General features: G+C 40.0%; 1 protein-coding gene across 1 annotated transcript in view; it reads right to left on the minus strand.

Annotated features, from left to right (window-relative positions):
* LOC145399075 (carboxylic ester hydrolase-like) overlaps positions 1-26,524 on the minus strand; it is a 76,304-nt gene that overhangs the window by 26,988 nt on the left and 22,792 nt on the right. The window contains exons 7-10 of the mRNA XM_080271830.1: positions 26,221-26,480; positions 25,020-25,170; positions 24,277-24,412; positions 19,247-19,364 (exon numbers count right to left, since the gene is read on the minus strand). Of these exons, the coding sequence (XP_080127956.1) occupies positions 19,247-19,364; positions 24,277-24,412; positions 25,020-25,170; positions 26,221-26,480 (665 nt within the window). The remainder of the gene's footprint in view (positions 1-19,246; positions 19,365-24,276; positions 24,413-25,019; positions 25,171-26,220; positions 26,481-26,524) is intronic.

Genomic DNA, 26,524 nt, shown 5'->3' on the forward strand with positions numbered 1-26,524 from the left:
TAGTTATTGTCACAGTTAAGCAAGATTAATTTATATTCATTTATCCAGTCCAAGATTATTTTTCCATTCATGTCAAGCTGTTGATGACCTAACATACCTGGATACCCATTGAAGTCTCCCATTACTATTAGAGCCTCATCCTCTGCCTCATTCATACTTTTCTCTATCTCTTGTTTAATTGAGAAATTTCTAGTTCTGTCTTCTTCTGTCCTAATTACAGAAAAGTATACTATAATCATTCTTATGCTTAGATCTAATATTTTTCCCTTTAGTACAAGTACATCCTTATTTTTCAAAGTTTCTTTTCTTAGAGTAATGTTACTGTTTTGTTTATACAGAACCATTATACCTTCTCCTTTTTTGTCTTTTGTGTCTCTCATTCTTTCATGCTTCATTATGTTATTATCTAATTCAGTTTTATTATTTTTTTGCTGTGTTTCTGTCAGACATACAATATCTTGACTCTGATATGAGTTGCTGTACCTCTAGTACCTTATGTCTACTTAATCCATGTATATTGATTAACTTAAATGTTACTCCATATCCTTTTTCTTTTTTTCTTATTTCATCTTTCTGTACTGTATCATTATATGGTTCTAATTTTCTCTTCGTCTGTCCTCTCTTACTTTGCACAATCTTCCGATTTTTATATATAATCCTGTTTCTCCGTTAGCTTTTCTCTCATTTAACTCTTGCCTCAGTCTTTTTTCAAACTGCCTTTCTTTCTCCGTCAGATCAAGTGAAATTCCAATTCTTTTCTTTGTTGGATCACTTTCATCTTTCAGCTTTGTTGCCCTCTTTATTATTGCCCATTTCTCTTTCACATCTGTTACTTGCACCAATACAGGCCTATTTCTGTTATTGCCCTCTCTTCTGGGCTTTCCTATCCTTATGACCTTAGTGATAGTAAGCTCCTCCTTATCTAATCCTAGAGTGTTCTCAAATATATCACAACACATAGCTATGTCTTCATTCACTTTCTCTATATAACTTTCACTTTCTGACTCTGGGACATTATACATCACTATGTTGTTTTTCCTTCTAGCTTTATCTTCTTCTTTCATATGTTCTAATACTCTCTCTGTTACCTTCTCAACAATATCATCTTCACTCACCAGCAAGTTGTTTCTAAACTGGTGAGTTACCTCTCTCGTAATTTCACCCTTGATGTTATCCACCTTCATGTTCAGTTCATTTAATTTTTCTACCAGCTCTTCATTCTGCTTTTCCATGTTGCATATTTTCTTCATATTATTTCTTATTTTTGACTTGCAAACTTGGCAGAACCATATAAGTTCCTTATACATTTCTATTATGGTGTAGAGCTCTTTGTTTACTTTTTGCCATACAGCATGATACCATTTTTGACATCCATCACACTGAAGTCCATTTATTACTCTTCTCGAGCAATTTCCGCACTCCTCTGTTTTCTCTTCTTCCATTTTCTCAAGTCTTGTGCACAGTATGGAATAGTTAGAATGCAATTTATTAGGCGTTAAACACACACAGCCTCTGCCTTCTTTACTGCAAGCAACTTAACACTCTTCTTCAATGACAGGGTGGCACGACTGTCGTTTGGTACCATTCCTTGAAGGCATGGTTCACAGGCCACATCTTCAAAGACTGGTTCCACCGCCATTTCGTCAAGGAGGTCATACATTATCAGACGGAGAAACTGGGAATCCCACGCGACCAGGTAAAGGCCCTCCTTCTTCTCGACAATGGATACTATCAGATATACAAATATCAGAGCACATACTACCAGATATACACATACTACCAGATATACAAATATCAGAAAAAGTAATACAGAAGTTAAGTAAATTAGACAGAGGAAAAGCAAGTGGTCCTGATGAAATTTCATGTTGGGTACTACGAGAATGTGCCAAGGAGTTAAGTAAACCATTATTTTTAATTTTCAAGAAATCCTTGAGTCAAGGTAAACTACCTGATATTTGGAAGAAAGCAAATATTGTCCTCTTATTCAAGAATGGGAATAGACAAAATCCACTCAACTACCGACCAGTATCACTGACCAGTGTTGTAAGCAAGGTATTAGAAATGCTTATAAGAAAAGCTTGGGTAAATCATCTAGAAGAACACAGTATGATAACAGAAAGACAGCTTGGTTTCAGAAAAGGAAAATCATGTGTTACTAATCTGTTGAGCTACTATGACAGAGTAAAATACACAATATAGGAAAGAGAAAGATGGGTGGACAGTATCTATTTAGATTTCAAGAAAGCATTTGACACAGTACTACACCAAAGACTTTTATGGAGACTGTACCATCAAGGAGGAATTCGAGGCAAACTGTTTTGTTGGACGCAAGATTTTCTCATAAAAAGAGAAATGAGAACAGTACTAAGGGAAAACTACTCATTATGGAAAGAAGTGACTAGTGGAGTACCACAGGGTTCAGTGCTGGCACCAATCATGTTTTTAGTGTATATAAATGATATAAACAGTAACACTGGAAATGAAAGCTATCTGAATATGTTTGCAGATGATGCAAAAATACAAAGGAGAATTACTATCACAAACTCTTGTAAAGAGCTACAAGAAGAATTAAATAAACTTCATGAATGGAATAATACATGGCAAATGGAATTCAATGTGGACAAGTGTCATGTAATCAAGTTTGGAAAAAAGTGGAAAAAGACCTGATTGAGATTATATGTTAGGAAATAAAACCCTACACACATCAGGAAAAGAGAAGGACCTAGGTGTGATTATCAATAACAAACTATCTCCGGCTGACCACATCAGCGAGAAGGTACGGAACATGTATACACTGCTTGCAAATATGAGAATAGCATTCACATACATAAATGAAGACATGCTAAAAAGGATAATAACATCATTCATTAGACCAACCCTGGAGTATGCATCAGTAGTATGGAGTCCTCATCTCAAAAAACACATAGACAAGATTGAAAAAGTTCAAAAGGCCGCTTCAAGATGTTTACCAAGCCTAAGGGACCTAAGCTACGAAGAAAGACTAAATAATCTGAATCTACCAACACTACAGGAGAGAAGGAAAAGAGGTGACATGATAATGCTATATAAATGCATATCAGGGAAGGAGAAAATAGATATAAATGATTACTTAACATATGGGGAAGCATCAGCAAGAGGACACTGCAAAAAACTGCATAAGAAGAGAGGTGATAAAGACGTAAGGTAATTCAGTTTCCCAAACAGAGCAACTGATCAATGGAATGCACTAACGAATGAAATAGTGTGTGCCAAAATAATTCACAAATTTAAGGATATGTACGATAAATATGGTTTAAGACACGGGACTGTACGAGCTTGACTCATTCCTGTAAAGATACAATTAGGTAAGAACTATCTCTGTCTCTGTCTGTCTGTCTCATTTTCTCTTTTTGTCTCTATCTCTCACTCTTCCTCCCTCCTTCTCTCTCTCTCTCTCTCTCTCTCTCTCTCTCTCTCTCTCACTGTCTCTGTCTGTTTGTCTCTCTCACTCTCTCTGTCTCTCTCTCTCACTCTCTCTGTCTCTCTCTCTCTCTCTCTCACTTTCTCTCACTCACTCTCTCTCTCTCTCTGTCTCTGTCTCTCTCTCTCTCTGTCTCTATCTGTCTGTCTCTCTCTCTTACTCTCATTCACTCTGTCTCTATCTGTCTGTCTCTCTCTCTTACTCTCATTCACTCTGTCTCACACTCTCTCTCTCTCATCTCTCTCCGTGTGTCATTTCTCATAACCGGCTGCGGCTGAATGTCTAGGTGGGGAAGGCCTGTCCCCTCACCCACCGCCTCCCACTCGAAGCCAAAGGAACCACTGGGGGTCGGGTTTCTGGGGGCAGGGAAGGCATGTTTGAGATTAAGTATGGGGAGAGAAACAGTGGAAGAAGAGAGTAATAAAACAATTAAGATGATGATGATGATGATTGATGATCTTATACACCTACTACTACTACTACCATTACTATTACTGCTACTACTATTACTACGAACATTAGTAATGATAATGGTAAACGATAATAATGAAATGATTAATAATAATAATAATAATAATAATAATAATAATAACAATAATATTAATAGTAATAATAATAAAAAATGAAAAATCATGATGATGAAAGGAAGAGAATACTAAAACTGGCTTAAGAATGAAAGGGAGGCCTAAATACACAGCAAGAAGTGAAGCAGAATTCATAAGATGTGAAAGGAGTGACAAAAAAAAAAAAGAGTAGTTTAGGAGGAGGAGGAGGAGGAACGGGGACGAAGAATTTAACCATCCCCTTTGGATGGTATTCTAAATGGCTAGAGATTTCCTGACACCTCTTCCTTAGTTATTTGTTCTACACATTTCATCTCATTATCCTCGTTCCTGTTACTGAAATAAACTATGCAAATACTGATATAATGTGAATAAGAGGCAAAAGAATATGAGCTAAACTACAAAAATAAATCACTTAGTAAGACCTGCTACAGAGTCTTCTATAATAATAAAACAATAGAAAACCCGTAAGAGAATGCAGTACGCAAAATAAATCGCTAAGAAAAAGGTGTTAAGAAGCCTCCTATGCCACCTAGTCTCAGGCCCTTATCTTTACCCTGCGGCGGCGAAGTTGACCCAGAGCTGCGTCATGATGGCCCTAACCTTGAGGTCGTCGTGGCGTGTGAGGTTGAAGAGGGAGTAGACAGGCCCACCGTAGAACAGGTACAGTAGGTCGTCTGCGTGGGTCACCCCTGCAAGGAAATTACACGAATTGAAGACACAGCAAACAGTAACAAACTGTAAAAATAAAAAAAAAAATGTGGAGGAAACTAGTCGCTCTCGTGATGTCAGTCAGTCGCTCTCGTGAGGTCAGTCGAGTCGCTCTCGTGAGGTCAGTCTGCTCAGACGTGCCTGAGACCTGTGGTAGTGTTGCGCTAGTGTGCTTTAGTGATCTGTGATAGTGGTTGTGTTAGTGTGTTGCAGTGATCAGCGATAGTGCTGTACTAGTGATCCGTGAGAGTGTGTGTTGTGGTGACCCGTAGTGACCCGTGATAGTGTGTGCTACCTTGTGTGAACTAGTGCATAATGGCTTCCTCGGCAGAGAGCTGTGTCCCCACTGCAGGTATTGAAAAGGACTACCTTGAATTAAAGGAGGAACTTCTCGAACTGAAGCGGGAGGTACAAATTCTCAGGCAGGAGAAGTCACAGATGAGGGAATTGTTGGAGGAGATGTTGGAGGAGAAAGAGAAAAAGGCTGAAGGTTGGACACTAGTTAAGAAGGGTGCAACGAAGTTCACTCTTAAAAAGCAAACGAAAGTTAAGACAACTAATGCATTCGACGCACTACGAGACGAATGTGAAGGGAAGGCAGAGAGGGAAGTAGAGGAGAAGGACGGTGAGAGAACTTCCAGTACAGGTAAGTATAAACAGAACAAGAAAGGTAAGAAAAATGTTGCTGTTGTTGGAGACTCCCAGGTGAGATATCTGAACAGGGCCATGTATACTCCACTCGCTAAACATGTGTGTCTTCCAGGGGCCAGGGTGGCTAATGTGGTAGAAAAAATGTCAAATATCGTAAAGGAAAGTGGTGACAAACCCACTGTGTGCCTCAGTGTAGGAGGCAATGATATTAGTAGCCGTAAGAGTGAGGTACTGTGGAAAAAGTAAAAGTTGATGTTAGAAAAGGTTAGGGAGAGGGGAGGAACCCCTGTAATGCTTGGTGTTTTACCAAGGTGGCGGGTTGGAAGGGAATGGTTGAGTAGGGCAATAGGATTTAATTGTCGCCTTGAAAGGTATTGCAAAGATAATGCAATACCTTTCATAGACAGCTGGGACCGGTTTTATGGACGGAGTGCCTTGTATAGTTGGGATGGGACTCATCTTAACAGGCAGGGAGTTACTGTTTTAGCTGGAAGGATAGACAGGGAGTTGGAGGGATTTTTTCGATATTGAGAAGTAGGTGTACAGGAAGATGCAGCAACTACACTCAGAAATCATTATTACCATGTTTGGATAGATGCATCGATACTTGCAAAATTAAGAACAAAAGTTCAACCAATAGTGTAGATACATCCACTCAGGCACCTCAAATTGAGCAGGCGATGATAGATGATAGAACAAGCGATGATAGAAGGGCGATAAGCGATATTACAAAAAATTGTTATATTAGTAAAGTAAAGAGTTTCCCAGTTAGTAATAAAATAAATAACAGTAAATGCCAAGGTAGAGGCATAACTACTCGTAATAATCTGAAAGTGTACTACACAAACAGCCGGAGTTTACGTAATAAAATGGATGAACTGAGGGCTTTAATTTGTACAGAGAAAATAGACATTGCCGTTATTAGTGAAACTTGGATGAATACAGACACTCGAGAATTTTTAGCAGAATATCAGATAAAAGGCTATAATATTTTTGTGTCAAACCGTCAGGGAAGAAATGGGGGAGGGGTAGCTATTTATGTAAAGGATTCATTAAACTGTTACAATAAAGCAGACATTAAAGTAAATAGGGACACAGAAAGTGTCTGGGTTGAAATTAGTAACAATAGGGAGAAATTAGTCTTAGGAGCAATTTACAGATCTCCTAAATTAAGTAGAGCTGATAGTAAATACCTCTGGGAGGAAATAAGGAAAGCATCACAGTCCAGCTTAGTAATAATTGTAGGGGACCTTAATCTGCCAAGGATAGATTGGAGAAATCAGACAGGAGATGCAGAGTCAGAGGAATTTCTAGAGGTAGTACAGGATAATTTCCTTTATCAGTATATCAGGGAGCCCACCAGAGGTAATAATATACTAGATTTGGTTTTAGGTAATAAAGAAAATATCATTAGCGATATAGAGGTTGGTGGACGACTTGGTAATAGCGATCATGAAGAAATTAAGTTCAAATTTATTTGGGATGTCTGTTCCACTGAAAATACCTCCACCGTTCCTAATTTTCGTCTAGGAGATTTCGATGGCTTAAGAGCTTATTTTCGAACGGTGTTTGAGGGAATGCCAGGTCAATGGGGAACCCCAGGTCATAGGTCAGGCGCAGGAAACACGTGGGGATGTCCGTCAGGTGTCTGTGAGGGGGGAGGTGGTAGATAGGAATGTAGTCCAGGTGACGGAAATTAACTCAGCTCCAGTACCAAACAGACGTTGAACCAGTGAGAAGTATAACGAGTTAATAAATATAATACACGGAGGCCAAGATAGATATATTCCTTCATAACCGTTTAGAACTAATAATTCAGGAAAGGAATATATAGAAAAATAAAACGTGGAGAGGAGCACTTACGTAACCGATACACGATTTTAAATAGAGAAGTAAAGAGGGAGATAAGAAAAGCAAAGAGAAGTTATGAAATTAAGGTTGCAAGTGAATCAAAAGAAAACCCCAAGGGTTTTTATCAAATGTACCGTACGAAAAATAAAGATAGGATAGGACCACTCAGAACAGAATCAGGTGACATTACCAGTGAAGATAAAGAAATGTGCTCCATCCTAAATAATTATTTCATATCAGTATTCACCAAGGAAAATCTAAGCCTGGTCCCTCAAGCAGCAAATATTTACCAATGAGAATACGGAAAATATTCTTAGTAAAATAACCATTAGTAAGGAGGACGTATTGAAAGAAATTAATAAGTTAAAACCTCAAAAATCGCCAGGTCCGGACGATATATATGCAAAAATTATAAAAGAAACCAAAGAACAATAATGTCAGCCACTTTTAACGTTATTTAATGACTCTTTAAGTTCAGGAGAAGTTCCAGAGGCGTGGAAAACCGCAAACGTAGTGCCCATCTTTAAAACGGGTGATAAATCAGCTGCGTCAAATTATCGTCCGATAAGTCTAACGTCAATAGTAGGAAAAATGTTAGAGTCAATTTTGGCAAATAAGATTAGAGAACACTTAGAAAGATTTAATCTTATAAACGAAAGTCAGCACGGATTCAGGCAAGGACAATCCTGCCTCACAAATTTGTTGTCATTCTACTCGGAGGTCTATGAGGCAGTAGATAGCGATAAAGCTTACGATGTTATTTATCTGGACTTTAGTAAAGCTTTTGATAGGGTCCCACACGAAAGGTTAGTTAGAAAGGTTCGAGCACACGGTATAGACGGCGATATCTTAAAATGGATAGAATCCTGGCTGAAAGGACGAAAGCAGAGAATATTAATAAATGGAACTAAGTCGGACTGGGGATTAGTAACTAGCGGTGTAACACAGGGTTCAGTACTCGGTCCCTTATTATTTATCATATATATAAATGATCTAGACTTAGGAGTCAATAGCAGCATCAGCAAATTTGCCGACGATACAAAAATAGGGCGTATCATTAATTCGACTGACGATTGCCATAACTTACAAAAAGACCTCGATACATTGTCCAAATGGTCTAAAACTTGGCAAATGGAATTTTTTCGTTGAAAAATGTAAAGTACTTAACGTAGGCAAGACCATTGGAGATACTAAATACAGCTTAGATAACAAAGAAATTAGCAAATCGGTATGCGAGAGAGTTCTAGGAGTTATGATTAGTAACGACCTTAAACCAAGGCAACAGTGTATTAATGCGAGAAATAAAGCAAATAGGGTCCTAGGATTTATTTCGAGAAGCGTGAGCAATAGATCATCTAAAGTAATACTGAAACTTTATCTAGCATTAGTAAGGCCACATTTAGACTACGCAGTACAATTTTGGTGTCCTTACTATAGAATGGATATTAATTCGTTAGAAAATGTACAGAGAAGAATGACTAAAATGATACATGACGTCCGGAACCTGTCATATGAAGACAGACTGAAAAGACTAAGTCTGCATTCGCTAGAGAGGCGTAGAGTAAGGGGAGACTTAATTGAGGTGTTTAAGTGGATGAATGGTATAAATAAGGGAGATACTATTAGCAAGGTACTTAAAGTGAGCATGCAGGATAGAACTAGAAATAATGGTTTCAAACTAGAAAAATTCCGTTTCAGAAAGGAAATCGGTAGAAATTGGTTTGGTAATAGAGTAGTAGACGAATGGAATAAGCTACCTAGTCAAGTAGTTGCTGCCTCTTCCATTGAGAGTTTCAAGCATAGGCTAGATAAGCATATGACATATAAGGGGTGGATATAGAATAAAGAAAATCTTATAACCAATACTAATTCAAAAAAATTTTCTTTTCAGGTTACACTATGATAGTCTCTATTCTCCTTTCACACTTTCCTGTAAAATGTCCACGCCAGTTTTTCTATACGGTGTGGTGTTCTTTCTGACTTTTTCCTGCCGGCTTCGGCTGGAGGATATGGAGGGCGGGGGGGAGCCTTCTTTGCTATCCTTATCTCATTCTAGTAGTTCAGTTACTTTTCTAGGAGCTGCCTAGCATGGGCCAACCGGCCTACTGCAGTTATCCTCTCTTCTTATGTTCTTATATGTTCTTATGTAAAGCAGCCGAGTATAGAGCACGCAAAGATGCAACTAAGTACAGTATAGGTCAAACAAACAATAATGATTATATATTAAGTATAGCAAACTACAGTAACTGGGAATAGGGATAATAAACTCTTGTAACAGTATAAGTACAAGAAATAGCAACAATATACAGAGCAAACACTAACAAACCACGGTAACAAGGTATAGGGTTAACAAACTTTGGTAACTAAGTACTGGCCATACAACCTAACCAAGCAGCAGTAACCAAGTATACTGCACAGTGAGTAGTCTGAGTGAAATAAATTATACTGAGTAAAGGGAAAACAAAATGTAGTAAACGAGGACAGGCAAACAAATTGAAGCACGTATGTTGGGCAATGAATCTGTTACCACATTTAACCGTTCCAGTTATAAAAATCTCACCTAAGCTGAAAAAAGAAGAAGAAGAAGAAAAAAAAACAGTCTGAGGATGGCAGGAATGAAACCTGAAATAAGTCATCGGACTGAAATGATTAAGTAGAAGGAAAACAGACTCACAGTGCTTGCCAACTGTGGGCTTCATCAGATCTGCCACGGAATGCTGACCCCTGTGCGTTAGCTCAAAAGCGTACACCTTCCTGTTCGTGTTTCGTGCGTGGACCTGGGCTTTGGGGTCGCTTGGAACACCAAAGTTGTAGTCAGTGAACAGCTGTGGGAGTAGATGTGACGGCAGTGAGAGGACCTACTTTAACAGCTGAGAGAATCTGAGGCACGGGTAGTAGTATGCAATGAAAGAGATGGAGATTATATATTGTAACAAAGATAATAGGGGAGGAAAAGGTGGGTAGATTGTGAGAAATACGAATGCCGGGAAGGTATGAAAGGGGTGCGAAGATTGTCAGAAACATGAAAACTTGGAAAGTAAATTAAGATAATGGACAGTGCACCATCTAGGATCAGTTTAGAGTCCCAGTTAATATTTCCTTTGTAATACTGGAATGCCAGACTAAGACCACATTCCATTGCTGTTATCTGGCTTTGAGACTGCTTGAAGGCTTTGCTAATCTCAGGCGCTAAAGAGGAGCCCACAAGTCCTGGCGCTGTGTCCTTGGGTAAAGCAGCTGCGGGGTCCACTCGAGAGCCAAACTTCCCTATATTTTCTTGGTGATGTGCTGTTTACCTCAAGGAGGCGCCACACCCTACACAGTATGACTATTGTGCTGTACCTGTGGGACAGCCCAGAGGAGGCAGTTGCTTGTCTGTGGTCGAGGAGTCTCCTCGGTCAGGCAGACCGAATTTAAGCACAGCAACAAGCAAAATAACTAGCATCAGCAGTGTATTATATGGCTAATTATTATGAGAGATCAGAATGCAAGATAAAGAGAGTGAGAAGTGCAAGATGTACAATAAGATTATTAAATATGGCAAGTATGTGAAGCGAGACATTTAAAAAGGCGTGTATTGGAATAAGAATATAGCGAACAGCATTTGAAATGCACTTTATAAAGACGGGATCATGGGTGGGACACTGGCAAAAAATTTCCATCCTAAGAGAGTCAAAATCATAATTAAGAGGAAGAGATGTAGAGTGAAGAGAGTAATATTACAGTAGGCGTTTATTAAGTTATAAGTGAAACATATTTGGCCTTCCCTGAGTTACAAACCATTAGGCATGGTATTTTTTCTCCAAGTTATATCTTACTAATAGCAAATGAGAACGTCACGAAGAATCATATCAAATTCTGCTTTATTTTATTACCTGCGTTATTTCTTCGCTGTTCGTCTCGTCCACTTTCACACCACCAAGGTAATGGCTAAAGATCGCTGTGGCAATGGCAAGGTTGGTGGAGGCGTTGGTCGCAGAACTGGTGGTAACAGAGTTGGTTGTGGTGGCACAGTCGGTGGTGGTAGAGTTGGTTGTAGTGGCAGGATTGGTATTATTCAGCAGGAGACTGAGGGGGCCGATCTCCTCGAAATTATTAACCAGTTCTGCTCTCATCTCTGCACGCTTGTACAGCACTGTTGAATGAGGGTAAGGAGACTAGACAAGTAAACCCCTAAATCCTACAACACTTTTTCAGTCTTTTTTCACTGTTTCAAGACAGATTTGTTCAGCTTTGGAGAGACTTGAAACAGGGGAGACTAAATCACTCACCCAATTGCCTCTTTAAAACAAAAGGTCTCTACAAAGATGAATGTAATCAACTGAAGGTGGCAAGAATAAAGAAATAATACACGTCACCGTACTGAAGATAAATACAGAGTACAGCTTCTCTCATTGCTTTGAGTCTGTCACTCGCCAAGCTAGCCAGAGAGAGAGAGAGAGAATGTTATACAGTAATACCTGCACTATCCGGATGCCCACTTCCCGGACATCCCCACTTACCGGACATTATCATCCCGGGATCCAATATTCCCAAAATGATCGAAAAACCGCAAAAAAAATCGAAAAAAATCCGACTTCTTCCCGCTCGTAATTTGAACTTGTAGCGCACGGCGTGGGACAGCTTTGTTTTAGTGCGTCATTCCTCCAACGTTCGCTAGAGCACCCCTGCATCCTCCCCACTTACCGCCCGTCTCTTGTCATGAGTGCACGCTCGTCGTCATGGCTGCCCACGTGCTCGCTTTTGTGGTGCTGCCTTACCTGCTGCAGGCTCTCCTTCTGCTCTCGTGCCTCTCCTTCGTGTGTGTGATGATGGCCCCGCCGCCTGAGAAGAGGAAGAGAAGGTTTCGACTCTGGAGAAGAAGAGGGAGATATTGGAGAAAGTTGATGTGGGATGGTCTTCGTCACGCATCCTTCATGAGTTCAACCTGGCCTGATGTACTTTGCTATCAAGAGATCCCGAGACAAACTCATGCAGTACACGACTGACTTCTCATCGAAAAGCAAAAGCAACGTGGAGAGGAAGATGTTTACTCCCAAGTATGGTGAAGTCGACCATTCCACGTTGATTTGGTATCAACAGCAATGTGCTGCTGGTGTGATGGTGCGTGGGACGGAGCTGAAGGCTGCTGCTGAGAAGTTCGCAAGGCTTCACGACGCCCTAGACTTCAAGGCATCCGAGGATTGGCTCATCGCGTTCAAGTTACGACATGGCCTTACCAACTGTAAGTCTCATGGCGAAGCCTTGGACGCTAACGAGGATGGAGTAGAGGAGTTTCGGCACAAGGTGAAAGGCTTGATCGACAGGGAGGGCCTCACTCTCGGTCAAGTCTACAACACTGACGAAATTGGTTTATTTTATCGCTCTTTGCCTACGAACACTCTAGCTGAGGAGACGGAGAAGCGTGTACCTGGCCGCAAGCTCTCCAAGCAAAGGATATCTGCTTTGTGTTGTGCTAATGCTAACGGCATGCACCAGCTTAAGCCCGTTATTGTTGGCTGTGCAAAGCAGCCTCGGTGTTTTCGTGGGGTGATGGATGTCCTTCCTGATCAGATCAGATCAGATGATTGTCGGAGGTAATGCCTTTACAACGGCACCGCCTGAGCTCTATTCCTTTTCATGCATTCACTACGTTGTGCTTTGCTCCATGAATTTCTTTTTTCTTATTTCCCAGAGTTTATATAGGATACTTTTTTTCTGTTCAATGTTTATGTCACTAAATAAAAAATATCCAATTATTTCTTCTTGATTTTCAATGTAGGGTTTTTGTAACTCCACAGCATTCAGTCTCTGATCATTGTACACTGTGCACTCGAGCATAAAATGTTCCAGATCTTCTTTTTCCGCACAGCATAATCTGCACTCTATATTTCCATTTTCATGTCTATCGAATAATGGCAGGTAGTTTGTTCTTGCTCTATAGAGGATTGTTGATGCTGGTCTATTATCATATACTTGTTCTTCTCTGATATTCTCTTTCCATTCTTTATATAACTTCAGGCTTGTTTTCCTAGATACTTCCTCCTTCCATTTCTGTGTGTCCCAATTCATTGTTATCTCCTTTAGTCTGCTTTTTGTCATAATCATTAATTCTCTGTCAGCTATTCCTATTAATTCCTTGTACTTATTTGTTTCCTTCATCCAGTTCATATTTTGTATATTCATCATTTCTAGTATAGTTTTTTGTAATTCATTTTTGCCTTGAAGAATACCCCTGGGTACTCTAATCTACCTGTGATTATTCTTCGTTTAACTAATGATGTTCCAATCTCTCCTCTTAGTGTGCAGTTTGCTACATACTTGAGTGCTCCTAATATTTGTCTGTATACTCCGTTTTTTATCCTTTGTAACTTTTCAATTTCTGAATCAGTGTATTTTATGATATTTGACCCATGAAGTATTGTAGGTACGGCTACGTTTTTCCAGTAGGTTTTACCTATCATGACTTTATTACAACACCTTGCTATTACCGAGTATGTAATATCTGCCATCTTTTGAGTTTTCTGTGCCATCATTTCCTTCTGTTTTTTGAAGTAGTTTCTTTTGTTGTCTATCTGTAATCCAAGGTACTTTATATTATCAGTTACTTTTATCCCTTCGATTTCATCTGGCTGGCTTTTCATATTATGGATGATGATATTACTTTTTGTTCTATTTATGTTTAGACCACATTCTTGACTAAATTGTATTACTGTTTTTAGGCTGTCTTTTGCATCTTCTATCGAGTGTGCTGTTAGGAGTCCATCATCAGCAAAGAGTAGTACTGTACTCTAATCTTCAGTTTCTCACTGATGAATCCAATATTTTGTCCTTCCAATTTTTCTATTATCAGGTTGGTTATTAATTTGAATAATATTGTCGAACCTGTGCAGCCTTGTCTAATCCCGCTAGTTATGTCCATTTCTATTTCAGAATCACCTACTTTTATTTTTGTTTTATCTTCTTTATATATGTTAACAATGGTATCTATTATCTTTGGGTGTACCTTGTATTGCATTAGTGCCTGTACTATTTTCTCTCTTTTGAGTCAAATGCCTTTCAGTAATTAATGGATATTATTATAATAGGTTTTCCTTTCTGGTAGCTATCCTCTATGCAGTATTGCAAGGTTAATAAGTTGTCTTCTATTCTAGCTCCCTTTGTGAAGCCTGTTTGTGTTTCTTTAGCCTCGTTATTCATGGTGATATGGCTGTCCACAAATTTTCCTATCAGTGACATACATATTTTGTACAAAATATTGGTCAACGCTATTGGTCTGCGCTGGTCTGATGTAGGTTTAGTTGTTTTCTCTATCATTATTGTATTTGACCATACCCATTCCTTAACTTCTGTCCCATCATCTATAATGTGCTGAAAGCAGTTTGTAAGACTTTCTATACACTGCTCACTTTTTATCAGGACTTTGTAGAGTTCAGGCTTCTTTTTATCTGTTCCTGGGGCTTTTCTGTTTTTTAGCTTTTGTATGCACTGTTTTCCTTGGTCTTGCGTAATATTTGGATATTCCATGAGTTTTATTTTGCTTTGTACTTTGCAGCACATGTCCATATGTTCTCTTATACTAGGAGGGAATTCATATGTTCTCTCTCTATTGTGTGCGATCGGTATATCTATATTCATGACATTCTGATTACTTTCTAGGTCCAGCTTGTTAATGTATTCTTGCCTTGTGTCACTATTCCATGCTTCATTTATGTTGTTTTCATGCTTTTTATAGATTTTATCCCAAGATTTTATTATTTCCTCACTAGCCTGTATATCATTTAGTTTGTTACCTTCTTTGCTGTATATTGCTAACTTGTCTAATTTTTTGTCTATACCCCTTAGTTTATTAACAGCCTCCCACAATTTTTTACTCTTTTCATTGCTTTCATTTATTTCTTTTGTGAGATTTTGTTCATGTTTAAACATCTCCTTTCTAATGAGGATTTGCACCTTCTGTTTTTGTTCCCTATAGAGCTCATATATTCTGTCTCCTTCATCCTGATTTTGTGTGTTTCTTTTTTTCCTATTCAATTTTTTCCTCTTTTTTATTTCCTTTCTTATTTCATCGTTTATCCAAACAGGCTTCCTTATTTTATTTTCCCTTTGAATTACTTTTCTTCTATAGCTTGTTTTTAGCGTTTCGCTGGCAGCTTCTTCTATTAATGTATTCATCTGTGTTATGTTGGTAACTCTGATTTCATTAAGTTTTTCTTCCACTCTATTTGCATACTGTTGTTGAGATATCTCATCTGTCCTGTAATACTCCACTGTTTCCCACTTTCCTTGTTTGTTAAAGTTTTCCCTTTCTCTTTTTATTATAAACCTTGCACAGATCAGATTATGATCAATGATATCTATAGTTTCTTGTTTCTCGTCTATATTCATGGTCCATTCATGTCAAGCTGTTGATGACCTAACATACCTGTATACCCATTGAAGTCTCCCATGACTATTAGAGCCTCATCCTCTGCTTCATTCATACTTTTCTCTATCTCTTGTTTAATTGAGAAATTTCTAGTTCTGTCTTCTTCTGTCCTAATTACAGAAAAGTATACTATAATCATTCTTATGCTTAGATCTAATATTTTTCCCTTTAGTACAAGTACATCCTTATTTTTCAAAGTTTCTTTTCTTAGAGTAATGTTACTGTTTTGTTTATACAGAACCATTATACCTCCTCCTTTTTTGTCTTTTATTTCTCTCATGCTTCATTATGTTATTATCTAATTCAGTTTTATTATTTTTTTGCTGTGTTTCTGTCAGACATATCTTGACTCTGATATGAGTTGCTGTACCTCTACTACCTTATGTCTACTTAATCCATGTATATTGATGAACTTAAATGTTACCCCATATCCTTTTTCTTTTTTTCTTATTTCATCTTTCTGTACTGTATCATTGTATGGTTCTAATTTTCTCTTCCTCTGTCCTCTCTTACTTTGCACAATCTTCCGATTTTTATATATAATCCTGTTTCTCCGTTAGCTTTTCTCTCATTTAACTCTTGCCTCAGTCTTTTTTCAACCTGCCTTTCTTTCTCCGTCAGATCAAGTGAAATTCCAATTCTTTTCTTTGCTGGATCACTTTCATCTTTCAGCTTTTTTGCCCTCTTTATTATTGCCCATTTCTCTTTCACATCTGTTAGTTGCACCAATACAGGCCTATTTCTGTTATTGCCTTCTCTTCTGGGCTATCCTATCCTCATGTCCTTAGTGATAGTAAACTCCTCCTTATCTAATCCTAGAGAGTTCTCAAATATATCACAACACATAGCTATGTCTTCATTCACTTTCTCTATATAACTTTAACTTTCTGACTCTGGGACATTATGCATCACTATGTGGTTTTTCCTTCTAGCTTTATCTTCTTCTTTCATATGTTCTAATACTCTCTCTGTTACCTTCTCAACAATATCATCTTCACTCACCGGCAAGTTGTTTCTAAACTGGTGAGTTACCTCTCTCGTAATTTCACCCTTGATGTTATCAAGCTTCATGTTCAGTTCATTTAATTTTTCTACCAGCTCTTCATTCTGCTTTTCCATGTTGCATATTTTCTTCATATTATTTCTTATTTTTGGTTTGCAAACTTGTCAGAACCATATAAGTTCCTTATGCATTTCTATTATGGTGTAGAACTCTTTCTTTACTTTTTGGCATACAGCATGGTACCATTTTTGACATCCATCACACTGAAGTCCATTTATTACTCTTCTCGAGCAATTTCCGCACTCCTCTGTTTTCTCTTCTTCCATTTTCTCAAGTCTTGTGCACAGTATGTAATAGTTCGAATGCAATTTATTAGGAGCTAAACACACACAGACTCTGCCTTCTTTACTGCAAGCAACTTAACACTCTTCTTCAATGACAGGGTGGCACGACTGTCGTTTGGTACCATTCCTTGAAGGCATGGTTCACAGGCCACATCTTCAAAGACTGGTTCCACCGCCATTTCGTCAAGGAGGTCATACATTACCAGACGGAGAAACTGGGAATCCCACGCGACCAGGTAAAGGCCCTCCTCCTCGACAATGCATACTACCAGATATACAAGTATCAGAACACATACTACCAGATATACACATACTACCAGATATACAAACATCAGAAAAAGTAATACAGGAGGAGTTAAGTATATTAGGCAGAGGAAAAGCAAGTGGTCCTGATGAAATTTCATGTTGGGTACTACGAGAATGTGCAAAGAAGTTAAGTAAACTATTATTTTTAATTTTCAAGAAATCCTTGAGTCAAGGTAAACTACCTGATATTGGAAGAAAGCAAATATTGTCCCGTTATTCAAGAAAGGGAATAGATAAAATCCACTCAACTACCGACCAGTATCACTGACCAGTGTTGTAAGCAAGGTATTACAAATGCCTATAAGAAAAGTTTGGGTAAATCATCTAGAAGAACACAGTATGATAACAGAAAGACAGTTTGGTTTCAGAAAAGGAAAATCATATGTTACTAATCTGTTGAGCTACTATGACGGAGTAACATAGGAAAGAGAAAGATGGGTGGACAGTATTTATTTAGATTTCAAGAAAGCATTTGACACAGTACCACACCAAAGACTTTTATGGAAACTGTACCATCAAGGAGGAATTGGAGGCAAACTGTTTTGTTGGACGCAAGATTTTCTCATAAAAAGAGAAATGAGAACAGTACTAAAGGGAAACTACTCATCATGGAAAGAAGTGACTAGTGGAGTACCACAGGGTTCAGTGCTGGCACCAATCATGTTTTTAGTGTATATAAATGATATAAACAGTAACACTGGAAATGAAAGCTATCTGAATATGTTTGCAGATGATGCAAAAATACTAAGGAGAATTACTATCACAGACTTGTAAAGAGCTACAAGAAGAATTAAATAAACTTCATGAATGGAGTAATACATGGCAAATGGAATTCAATGTGGACAAGTGTCATGTAATCAAGTTTGGTATAAGTGGAAAAAGACCTGATTGGATTATACTTTAGGAAATAAAACCCTACACACATCAGGAAAAGAGAAGGACCTAGGTGAGATTATCAATAACAAACTATCTCCGGCTGACCACATCAGCGAGAAGGTACGGAACATGTATACAATGCTTGCAAATAGGAGAATAGTATTCACATACATAAATGAAGACATGCTAAGAAGGATAATAACATCATTCATTAGACCAACCCTGGAGTATGCATCAGTAGTCTGGAGTCCTCATCTCAAAAAACACATAGACAAGATTGAAAAAGTTCAAAAGGCCGCTTCAAGATGTTTACCAAGCCTAAGGGACCTAAGCTACGAAGAAAGACTAAATAATCTGAATCTACCAACACTACAGGAGAGAAGGAAAAGAGGTGACATGATAATGCTATATAAATGCATATCAGGGAAGGAGAAAACAGACATAAATGATTACTTAACATATGGGGAAGCATCAGCAAGAGGACACTGCAAAAAACTGCATAAGAAGAGAGTTGATAAAGACGTAAGGAAATTCAGTTTCCCAAACAGAGCAACTGATCAATGGAATGCACTACCGAATGAAATAGTGTGTGCCAAAACAATTCACAAAATTAAGGATATGTACGATAAATATGGTTTAAGACACGGGACAGTACGAGCTTGGCTCATTCCTGTAAAGATACAATTAGGTAAGAACAATTAGGTAAGAACTATCTCTGTCTCTGTCTGTCTGTCTGTCTGTCTGTCTCATTTTCTCTTTTTGTCTCTCACTCTCCCTCCCTCCGTCTCTCTCTCTCTCTCTCTCTCTCTCTCTCTCTCTCTCTCTCTCTCTCTCTCACTGTCTCTGTCTGTTTGTCTGTCTCTCTCTCACTCTCTCTCTCTCTCTCTCTCTCTCTCACTGTCTCACTCTCTCTCTCTCTCTCTCTCTCTCTCTCTCTCTCTCTCTCTCTCTCAGTCTCACTCTCATTCTCTCTCTGTCTCTGTCTGTCTGTCTCTCTCTGTCTCTCTCTCTTACTCTCATTCACTCTGTCTCACTCACACTCTCACTCTCTCTCTCTCTCTCTCTCTCTCTCACCTCTCTTCGCGTGTCATTTCTCATAACCGGCTGCGGCTGAATGTCTAGGTGGGGAAGGCCCGTCCCCTCACCCACCGCCTCCCACTCGAAGCCAAAGGAACCACTGGGGGTCGGGTTTCTGGGGGCAGGGAAGGCATGTTTGAGATTAAGTATGGGGAGAGAAACAGTGGAAGAAGAGAGTAATAAAACAATTAAGTTGATGATGATGATGATTGATGATCTTGTACACCTACTACTACTACTACCATTACTATTACTGCTACTACTATTACTACTAACAGTAGTAATAATAATGGTAAACGATAATAATGAAATGATTAATAATAATAATAATAATAATAATAATAACAATAATAATTATAGTAATAATAATAAAGAATAGATGCAGAAGTGAATTTTAGAATAAATGAAGTAGGAAAGGTGCTGGGAGGAATGAAAAAAGTTTTTAAATGTCGTTCGCTTAGAATGTATGTAAAGAGAAGACTGTATGAGGGTGTTGTGGTACCGACTGCGTTATATGGGGCTGAAACATGGAATATGGGTGTAGCAGTAAACTGTAGCACCAGTCGAGCAGGGCAGTATTCCCGAGGTGGATAAAAAGCTGACGACAGGGAGTGCTGGAGCTCCCGTTTCATCAGCCCTCAGGACTAGTTCCTGACCATCCCCCTTTGCTGAACTTTTTCAGTGTATCAGTTACACAGAGAGTAGGCCAGCATGCTCTCCAGTACAAATTTCTCTAACTATCTACACCAAACTACATGCACAGTACACACTACACTTCCTTTTCCAAAAATCAAAAATCATGGCGTCACAACACACAGCCTCGGAGTCCCCGCGGGGGGTGGACCATAAATACCCCCACCATCCGCCCCTCTCCCGATGACGACTCGAGGTGCCTGGAACCACTGTCTGACTCCTTCTTCATTTCTGCAACATTCGCGGCCTTTCCTCTAACTTTCGCTCCGTTGAACACCACCTCTCCTCCTCTAAACCTCACCTTCTTTTTCTAACGGAGACTCAGCTGTCTGAGGCAACTGACAGCAAACCCTTTTCTGTATCCTCCTACTTTCTCTATACTCATTTCAAAGCCAAAGGTGGCTGTTGTGTATATATACGCAACGACTTATCTTGCTCTCGTGTTCCTAAACTCGATTCTTCTGAATTCTCTACACTCTGGCTTCGGCTTTCCTGTCATTCTCTGACTAAATATATATGTGCTGTTTACTGATCCCCTAATTCTGCTGACTATGAAAAATTCTTCGACTATCTTACTTCTACGATGGAACACATTCTATCCATTTCTCCTTTCTCTGAAATCTCCATTCTAGGAGATTTCAATGTTCACCACCATCTTTGGCTCTCCTCTCCTTTCACGGATCCACCTGGTGAACAAGCCTACACCTTTTCTATCCTTAATGACCTAGAGCAGCTTGTACAGCACCCTACCCGTATCCCTGACCGCCTTGGAGAGAGCTCCAACATACTTGACCTCTTCCTTACAACTAATCCTTCTGCTTACTCTGTTAATCTTTTCTCTCTGTTGGGCTCCTCCGATCACAACCTTATTACCTTAACCTGTCCTATCACTCCAGTACGGCCTGTGGACCCTCCAGGGAAACGTCGTCTGTGGCATTTTGGAGCCACGGACTGGGAGGCCTTCAGGCAGTACTTCTTTGAATTTCCCTGGAATGATTATTGCTTCCGTGGCTGGGAGCCATCTGAGTGTGCCTTGCGCATTACGGAGGTTATTCACTCGGGCATGGAAGCATACATTCCTTTCTCATATCCTTTGACTAACGCAAGAAAGCCTTGGTTTCATCACGCTTGTTCTAATGCTGTCCACAACAAGGAGAGGGCCTACAAAAGGTACCGGAGCCAACCCACCCCTGAATCACATCATCTTTAAGTTTCTGCCCGGAATCGTGCTAAGTCTGTTCTCGCTCTACTAAAAATAATTTCATCCATACTAAATGCTCTCAACTCTCCAACTCGAATTCTTCCCGCTCCTTCTGGCACCTTGCCAAAAATCTTTCTAACAACTTTACCTCATCATTCTTCCCGCCTCTTTTCTACTCTGATGGTTCTGTAGGTATTTCTTCTACTGATAAAGCAGATCTCTTCACACAGACTTTCTCCTCCAATTCCACCTTAGATGATTCCGGTGCTGTTCCTCCATCACTTCCCCCCTCTGACTTCCTCATGGCTGACATTAAAATTTTTTCAGTTGATGTATTTTCTGCCATCACTAGCCTCAGTACTAACAAGGCATATGGGCCTGATGGGGTCCCTCCTGTTGTTCTCAAGAACTGTGCTTCTGTGCTTACACCCTGCCTAGGCAAACTCTTTCGCCTTTGTCTGTCAACTTGAACCTTTCCTTCTTGCTGGAAGTTTGCTCTCATTCAGCCAGTCCCAAAGAAGGGTGATCACTCCCAACCCTCCAACTATCGTCCAATTGCTTTAACGTCCAGTATTTCAAAAGTTTTCGAGTCAATTCTCAATAGAAAAATTTTAAGGCATCTTTCCTATCACAACCTTCTTTCCGATCGTCAGTATGGGTTACGTCAGGGACGCTCCACTGGCGATCTTCTCACCTACATTTCAGACTCCTGGTCATCCTCCTTTCGGGACTTTGGCGAAAGCTTTGCCATTGCACTTGACATCTCAAAGGCTTTCGATCGAGTCTGGCATAAATCTTTAATTTCCAAACTGCCCTCCTACGGTTTCTATCCTATCTGTGCCTTCATCGCTAGCTTCCTTTCTAGTCGTTCTATAGCCGCTGTTGTAGACGGTCATCGTTCTTCTCCTAGATCTATCAACAGTGGTGTTCCTCAGGGCTCTGTCCTATCACGAACTCTCTTCCTTTTATTCATCAATGATCTTCTAAGCTGTACATCTAACCCTATCCACTCATACGCTGATGACTCCACCCTTCACCTTTCCATTCGGTTCCCGCAACGCCTATCTCAACAGTTGCTTCAACAAACAAGGGATGAGGCCATGGCACACCTAATGTCTGACTTGGCTCGTATCTCTGACTGGGGTAAAAATAATATGGTTGTTTTTAATGCTTCTAAGACTCAGTTCTTACACCTATCAACCCTACAAAATCTTCCACAGGTATACCCATTGGTGTTTGGTGGTGTTCAGCTTAATCCTGCATCGTACTTGAACATGCTTGGGGTTTCATTTACTCGGGACTTATCTTGGAAAGATCATATTACATCTCTTGTAAAATCTGCTTCCAAGAGATTGGGTGTGCTAAGCCAACTCCGCTCTTTCTTTACCCCTCCACAATTGTTGACTCTATACAGGGGTTTTATCCACCCCTGTGTGGAGTACAACTCTCATGTGTGGGGAGGCTCCCCACATACAGCCCTTCTCAATAGGATGGAGTCAAAGGCTTTTCATCTCATTAACTCGCCTCCTCTTACTGACTCCCTTCAACCTCTGTCTCTTCGCCGCACTGTTGCATCTTCATCTCTTTTCTATCGCTACTTTAATGGTCACTGCTCCTCTGAACTGTCTGCTTGCATTCCTCCACCTCTACGACGGGTGCGTAGCACCCGTCTGGCAGCAAACTCTCATCCCTTTTCTGTCCAACTCTCTAATGCAAGAGTTAACCGTTACTCCCAGTCTTTCATTTATGCAACAGGTCAGCTCTGGAACTGTCTCCCTCTGTCTGTATTTCCTGCTGCCTATGATCTCCAGTCTTTCAAACGCAGTGTGTCCAGGCATCTCAAAATGATCGGATCTTGAATTTGGCTCTCTATTGTATTTTGTTTTTCTCTTTGAGGGAGCTGTTACTGCGGGCTCATGGCCTTTGGTTCCTTCTTCCTCGCATTTAAAAAAAAAAAAGCAGAGAGGAAAAGTTTGAATGCAATGGAGATGAGGTGTCTGAGGAGTATGTGTGGAGTGACGCGTATGGATCGGGTGCGAAATGATGAAGTGTGAAGGAGAACTGGAGTTGTTCGGGAGATGGCTGGTAGAGTTGAGCAGAGGGTGTTGCGATGGTTTGGGCATATGGAGAGAATGGATAATGAGCGATTGGTGAAAAAAGATAACTAGATCTGATGTGAGAGGTGTAAGACTGAGAGGAAGACCTCGAATAGGATGGCTGGAGAGTGTGAAGAGAGCGTTGGATGCGAGAGGGATGTCTGTTGAGCAAGGAAGAGTGGCTGTGTGTGACAGATATAAATGGAGAGAAATTGTGAATGAATAAGTGATAATGCAGCCCTGAGGGGATATTCTCCTGCATTTGGTCTGATCAGCTAGTCAGGTCAGGTGCGGGTAAGGGGATGGGTCTGTTATGATGTGGCAGGGGTAAACCAGTTCTGCTGTCGGGCCCTGCTGTGGATGTCACTAATTGCATTGCGCAGTTGACCCTTGTGTGGTGTGGTGCGGTGAGGATCTGTCCCTTCTCCCCTTTGGGGCTAAGATGCGAATGAATGTGTTTGAATGGATGAGTAAATGGGGAGTGTGTCGTCCTGTCTCGGCTACCTCTCTTTCCCTGGGGGAAGCAGCCTAGGTATATAGATAGATAGATGATGATGAAAGGAAGAGAATACTAAAACTGGCTTAAGAATAAAAGGGAGGGCTAAATACACAGCAAGAAGTGAAGCAGAATTCATAAGAGGCGAAAGGAGTGAAAAAAAAAAGAGTAGTTTAGGAGGAGGAGGAGGAGGAGGAGGAACGGGGACGAAGAATTTAACCATCCCCTTTGGATGGTATTCTAAATGACTAGAGATTTCTTAACACCTCTTCCTTAGTTATTTGTTCTACACATTTCATCTCATTATCCTCGTTCCTGTTACTGAAATAAACTATGCAAATACTGATATAATGTGAATAAGAGGCAAAAGAATATAAGCTAAACTACAAAAATAAATCACTTAGTAAGACCTGCTACAGAGTCTTCTATAATAATAAAACAATAGAAAACCCGTAAGAGAATGCAGTACGCAAAATAAATCGCTAAGAAAAAGGTGCTAAGAAGCCTCCTATGCCACCTAGTCTCAGGCCCTTATCCTTACCCTGTGGCGGCGAAGTTGACCCAGAGCTGCGTCATGATGGCCCTAATCTTGAGGTCGTCGTGGCGGGTGAGGTTGAAGAGGGAGTAGAAAGGCCCACCGGAGAACAGGTACAATAAGTCGTCTGCGTGGGTCACCCCTGCAAGGAAATTACACGAACTGAAGACACAGCAAACAGTAACAAACGATGAAAAAAAAAAAAAAAAAAATGTGGAGGAAACTACAAACTAAAGCAGCCGAGTATAGAGCATACAGAGATGCAACTAAGTATAGGTCAAACAAACAATAATGATTATATATTAAGTATAGGAAACTACAGTAACTGGGAATAGGGTTAATAAACTCTTGTAATAGTATAATTACAAAAAATAGCAACAGTATACAGAGCAAACACTAACAACCCACGGTAACTAGGTATAGGATTAACAAACTTTGGTAACTAAGCACTGGCTAAACAACCTAACCAAGGAGCAATAACCAAGTATACTGCACAGTGAGTAGTCTGAGTGAAATAAATTATACTGAGTAAAGGGAAAACAAAATGTAGTAAACGAGGACAGGCAAACAAATTCAAGCACGTATGTTGGGCAATGAATCTGTTACCACATTTAACCGTTCCAGTTAAAACAAAATCTCACCTAAGCTGAAAAAAAGAAAAAAAAAAAAAAAACAGTCTGAGGATGGCAGGAATGAAACCTGAAATAAGTCATCGGATTGAAATGATTAAGTAGAAGGAAAACGGACACAGTGCTTGCCAACTGTGGGCTTCATCAGGTCTGCCACGGAATGCTGACCCCTGTGCGTTAGCTCAAAAGCGTACACCTTCCTGTTCGTGTTTCGTGCGTGGACCTGGGCTGTGAGGTCCCTTGGAACACCAAAGTTGTAGTCAGTGAACAGCTGTGGGAGTAGATGTGACGGCAGTGAGAGGACCTACTTTAACAGCTGAGAGAACCTGAGGCATGGGTAGTAGTATGCAATGAAAGAGATGGAGATTATATATTGTAACAAAGATAATAGGGGAGGAAAAGGTGGGTAGATTGCGAGAAATGCGAATCCCGGGAAGGTATGAAAAAGGTGCGAAGACTGTCAGAAACATGAAAACTTGGAAGGTAAATTAAGATAATGGACAGTGCACCATCCAGGACCAGTTTAGAGTCCCAGTTAATATTTCCTTTGTAATACTGGAATGCCAAACTAAGACCACATTCCATTACTGTTATCTGGCTTTGAGACTGCTTGAAGGGTTTGCTAATCTCAGGCGCTAAAGAGAAGCCCACAAGTCCTGGCGCTGTGTCCTTGGGTAAAGCAGCTGCGGGGTCCACTTGAGAGCCAAACTTTCCTATATTTTCTTGGTGATGTGCTGTTTACCTCAAGGAGGCGCCAGACCCTTCACAGCATGAGTATTGTGCTGTACCTGTGGGACAGCCCAGAGGAGGCAGTTGCTTGTCTGTGGTCGAGGAGTCTCCTCGGTCAGGCAGACCGAATTTAAGCACAGCAACAAGAAAAACAACTAACATCAGCAGTGTATTATATGGCTAATTATTATGAGAGATAAGAATGCAAGATAAAGAGAGTGAGAAGTGCAAGATGTACAATAAGATTATTAAATATGGCAAGTATGTGAAGCGAGACATTTAAAAAGGCGTGTATTGGAATAAGAATATAGCGAATAGCATATGAAATGCACTTTATAAAGATGGGATCATGGATGGGACGCTGACCAAAAATTTCCATCCTAAGAGAGTCAAAATCATAATTAAAAGGAAGAGATGTAGAGTGAAGAGAGTAATATTACAGTAGGCGTTTATAAAGTTATAAGTGAAACATATTTGGCCTTCCCTGAGTTACAAACCATTAGGCATGATATTTTTTCTCCAAGTTATATCTTATTAATAGCAAATGAGAACGTCACGAAGAATCATATCAAATTCTGCTTTATTTTATTACCTGCGTTATTTCTTCGCTGTTCGTCTCGTCCACTTTCACACCACCAAGGTAGTGGATAAAGATCGCTGTGGCAATGGCAAGGTTGGTGGAGGCGTTGGTCGCAGAACTGGTGGTGACAGAGTTGGTTGTGGTGGCACAGTCCGTGGTGGTAGAGTTGGTTGTGGTGGCAGGATTGGTATTATTCAGCAGGAGACTGAGGGGGCCTATCTCCTCGAAATTATTAACCAGTTCTGCTCTCATCTCTTCACTCTTGTACAGCACTGTTGAATGAGGGTAAGGAGACTAGACAAGTAAACCCCTAAAT

The sequence above is a fragment of the Coenobita brevimanus genome, chromosome 47 (genome assembly GCF_032717465.1).
Source record: "Coenobita brevimanus isolate Jiangsu-jjx chromosome 47, ASM3271746v2, whole genome shotgun sequence".
Lineage (NCBI taxonomy): Eukaryota > Metazoa > Arthropoda > Malacostraca > Decapoda > Coenobitidae > Coenobita > Coenobita brevimanus.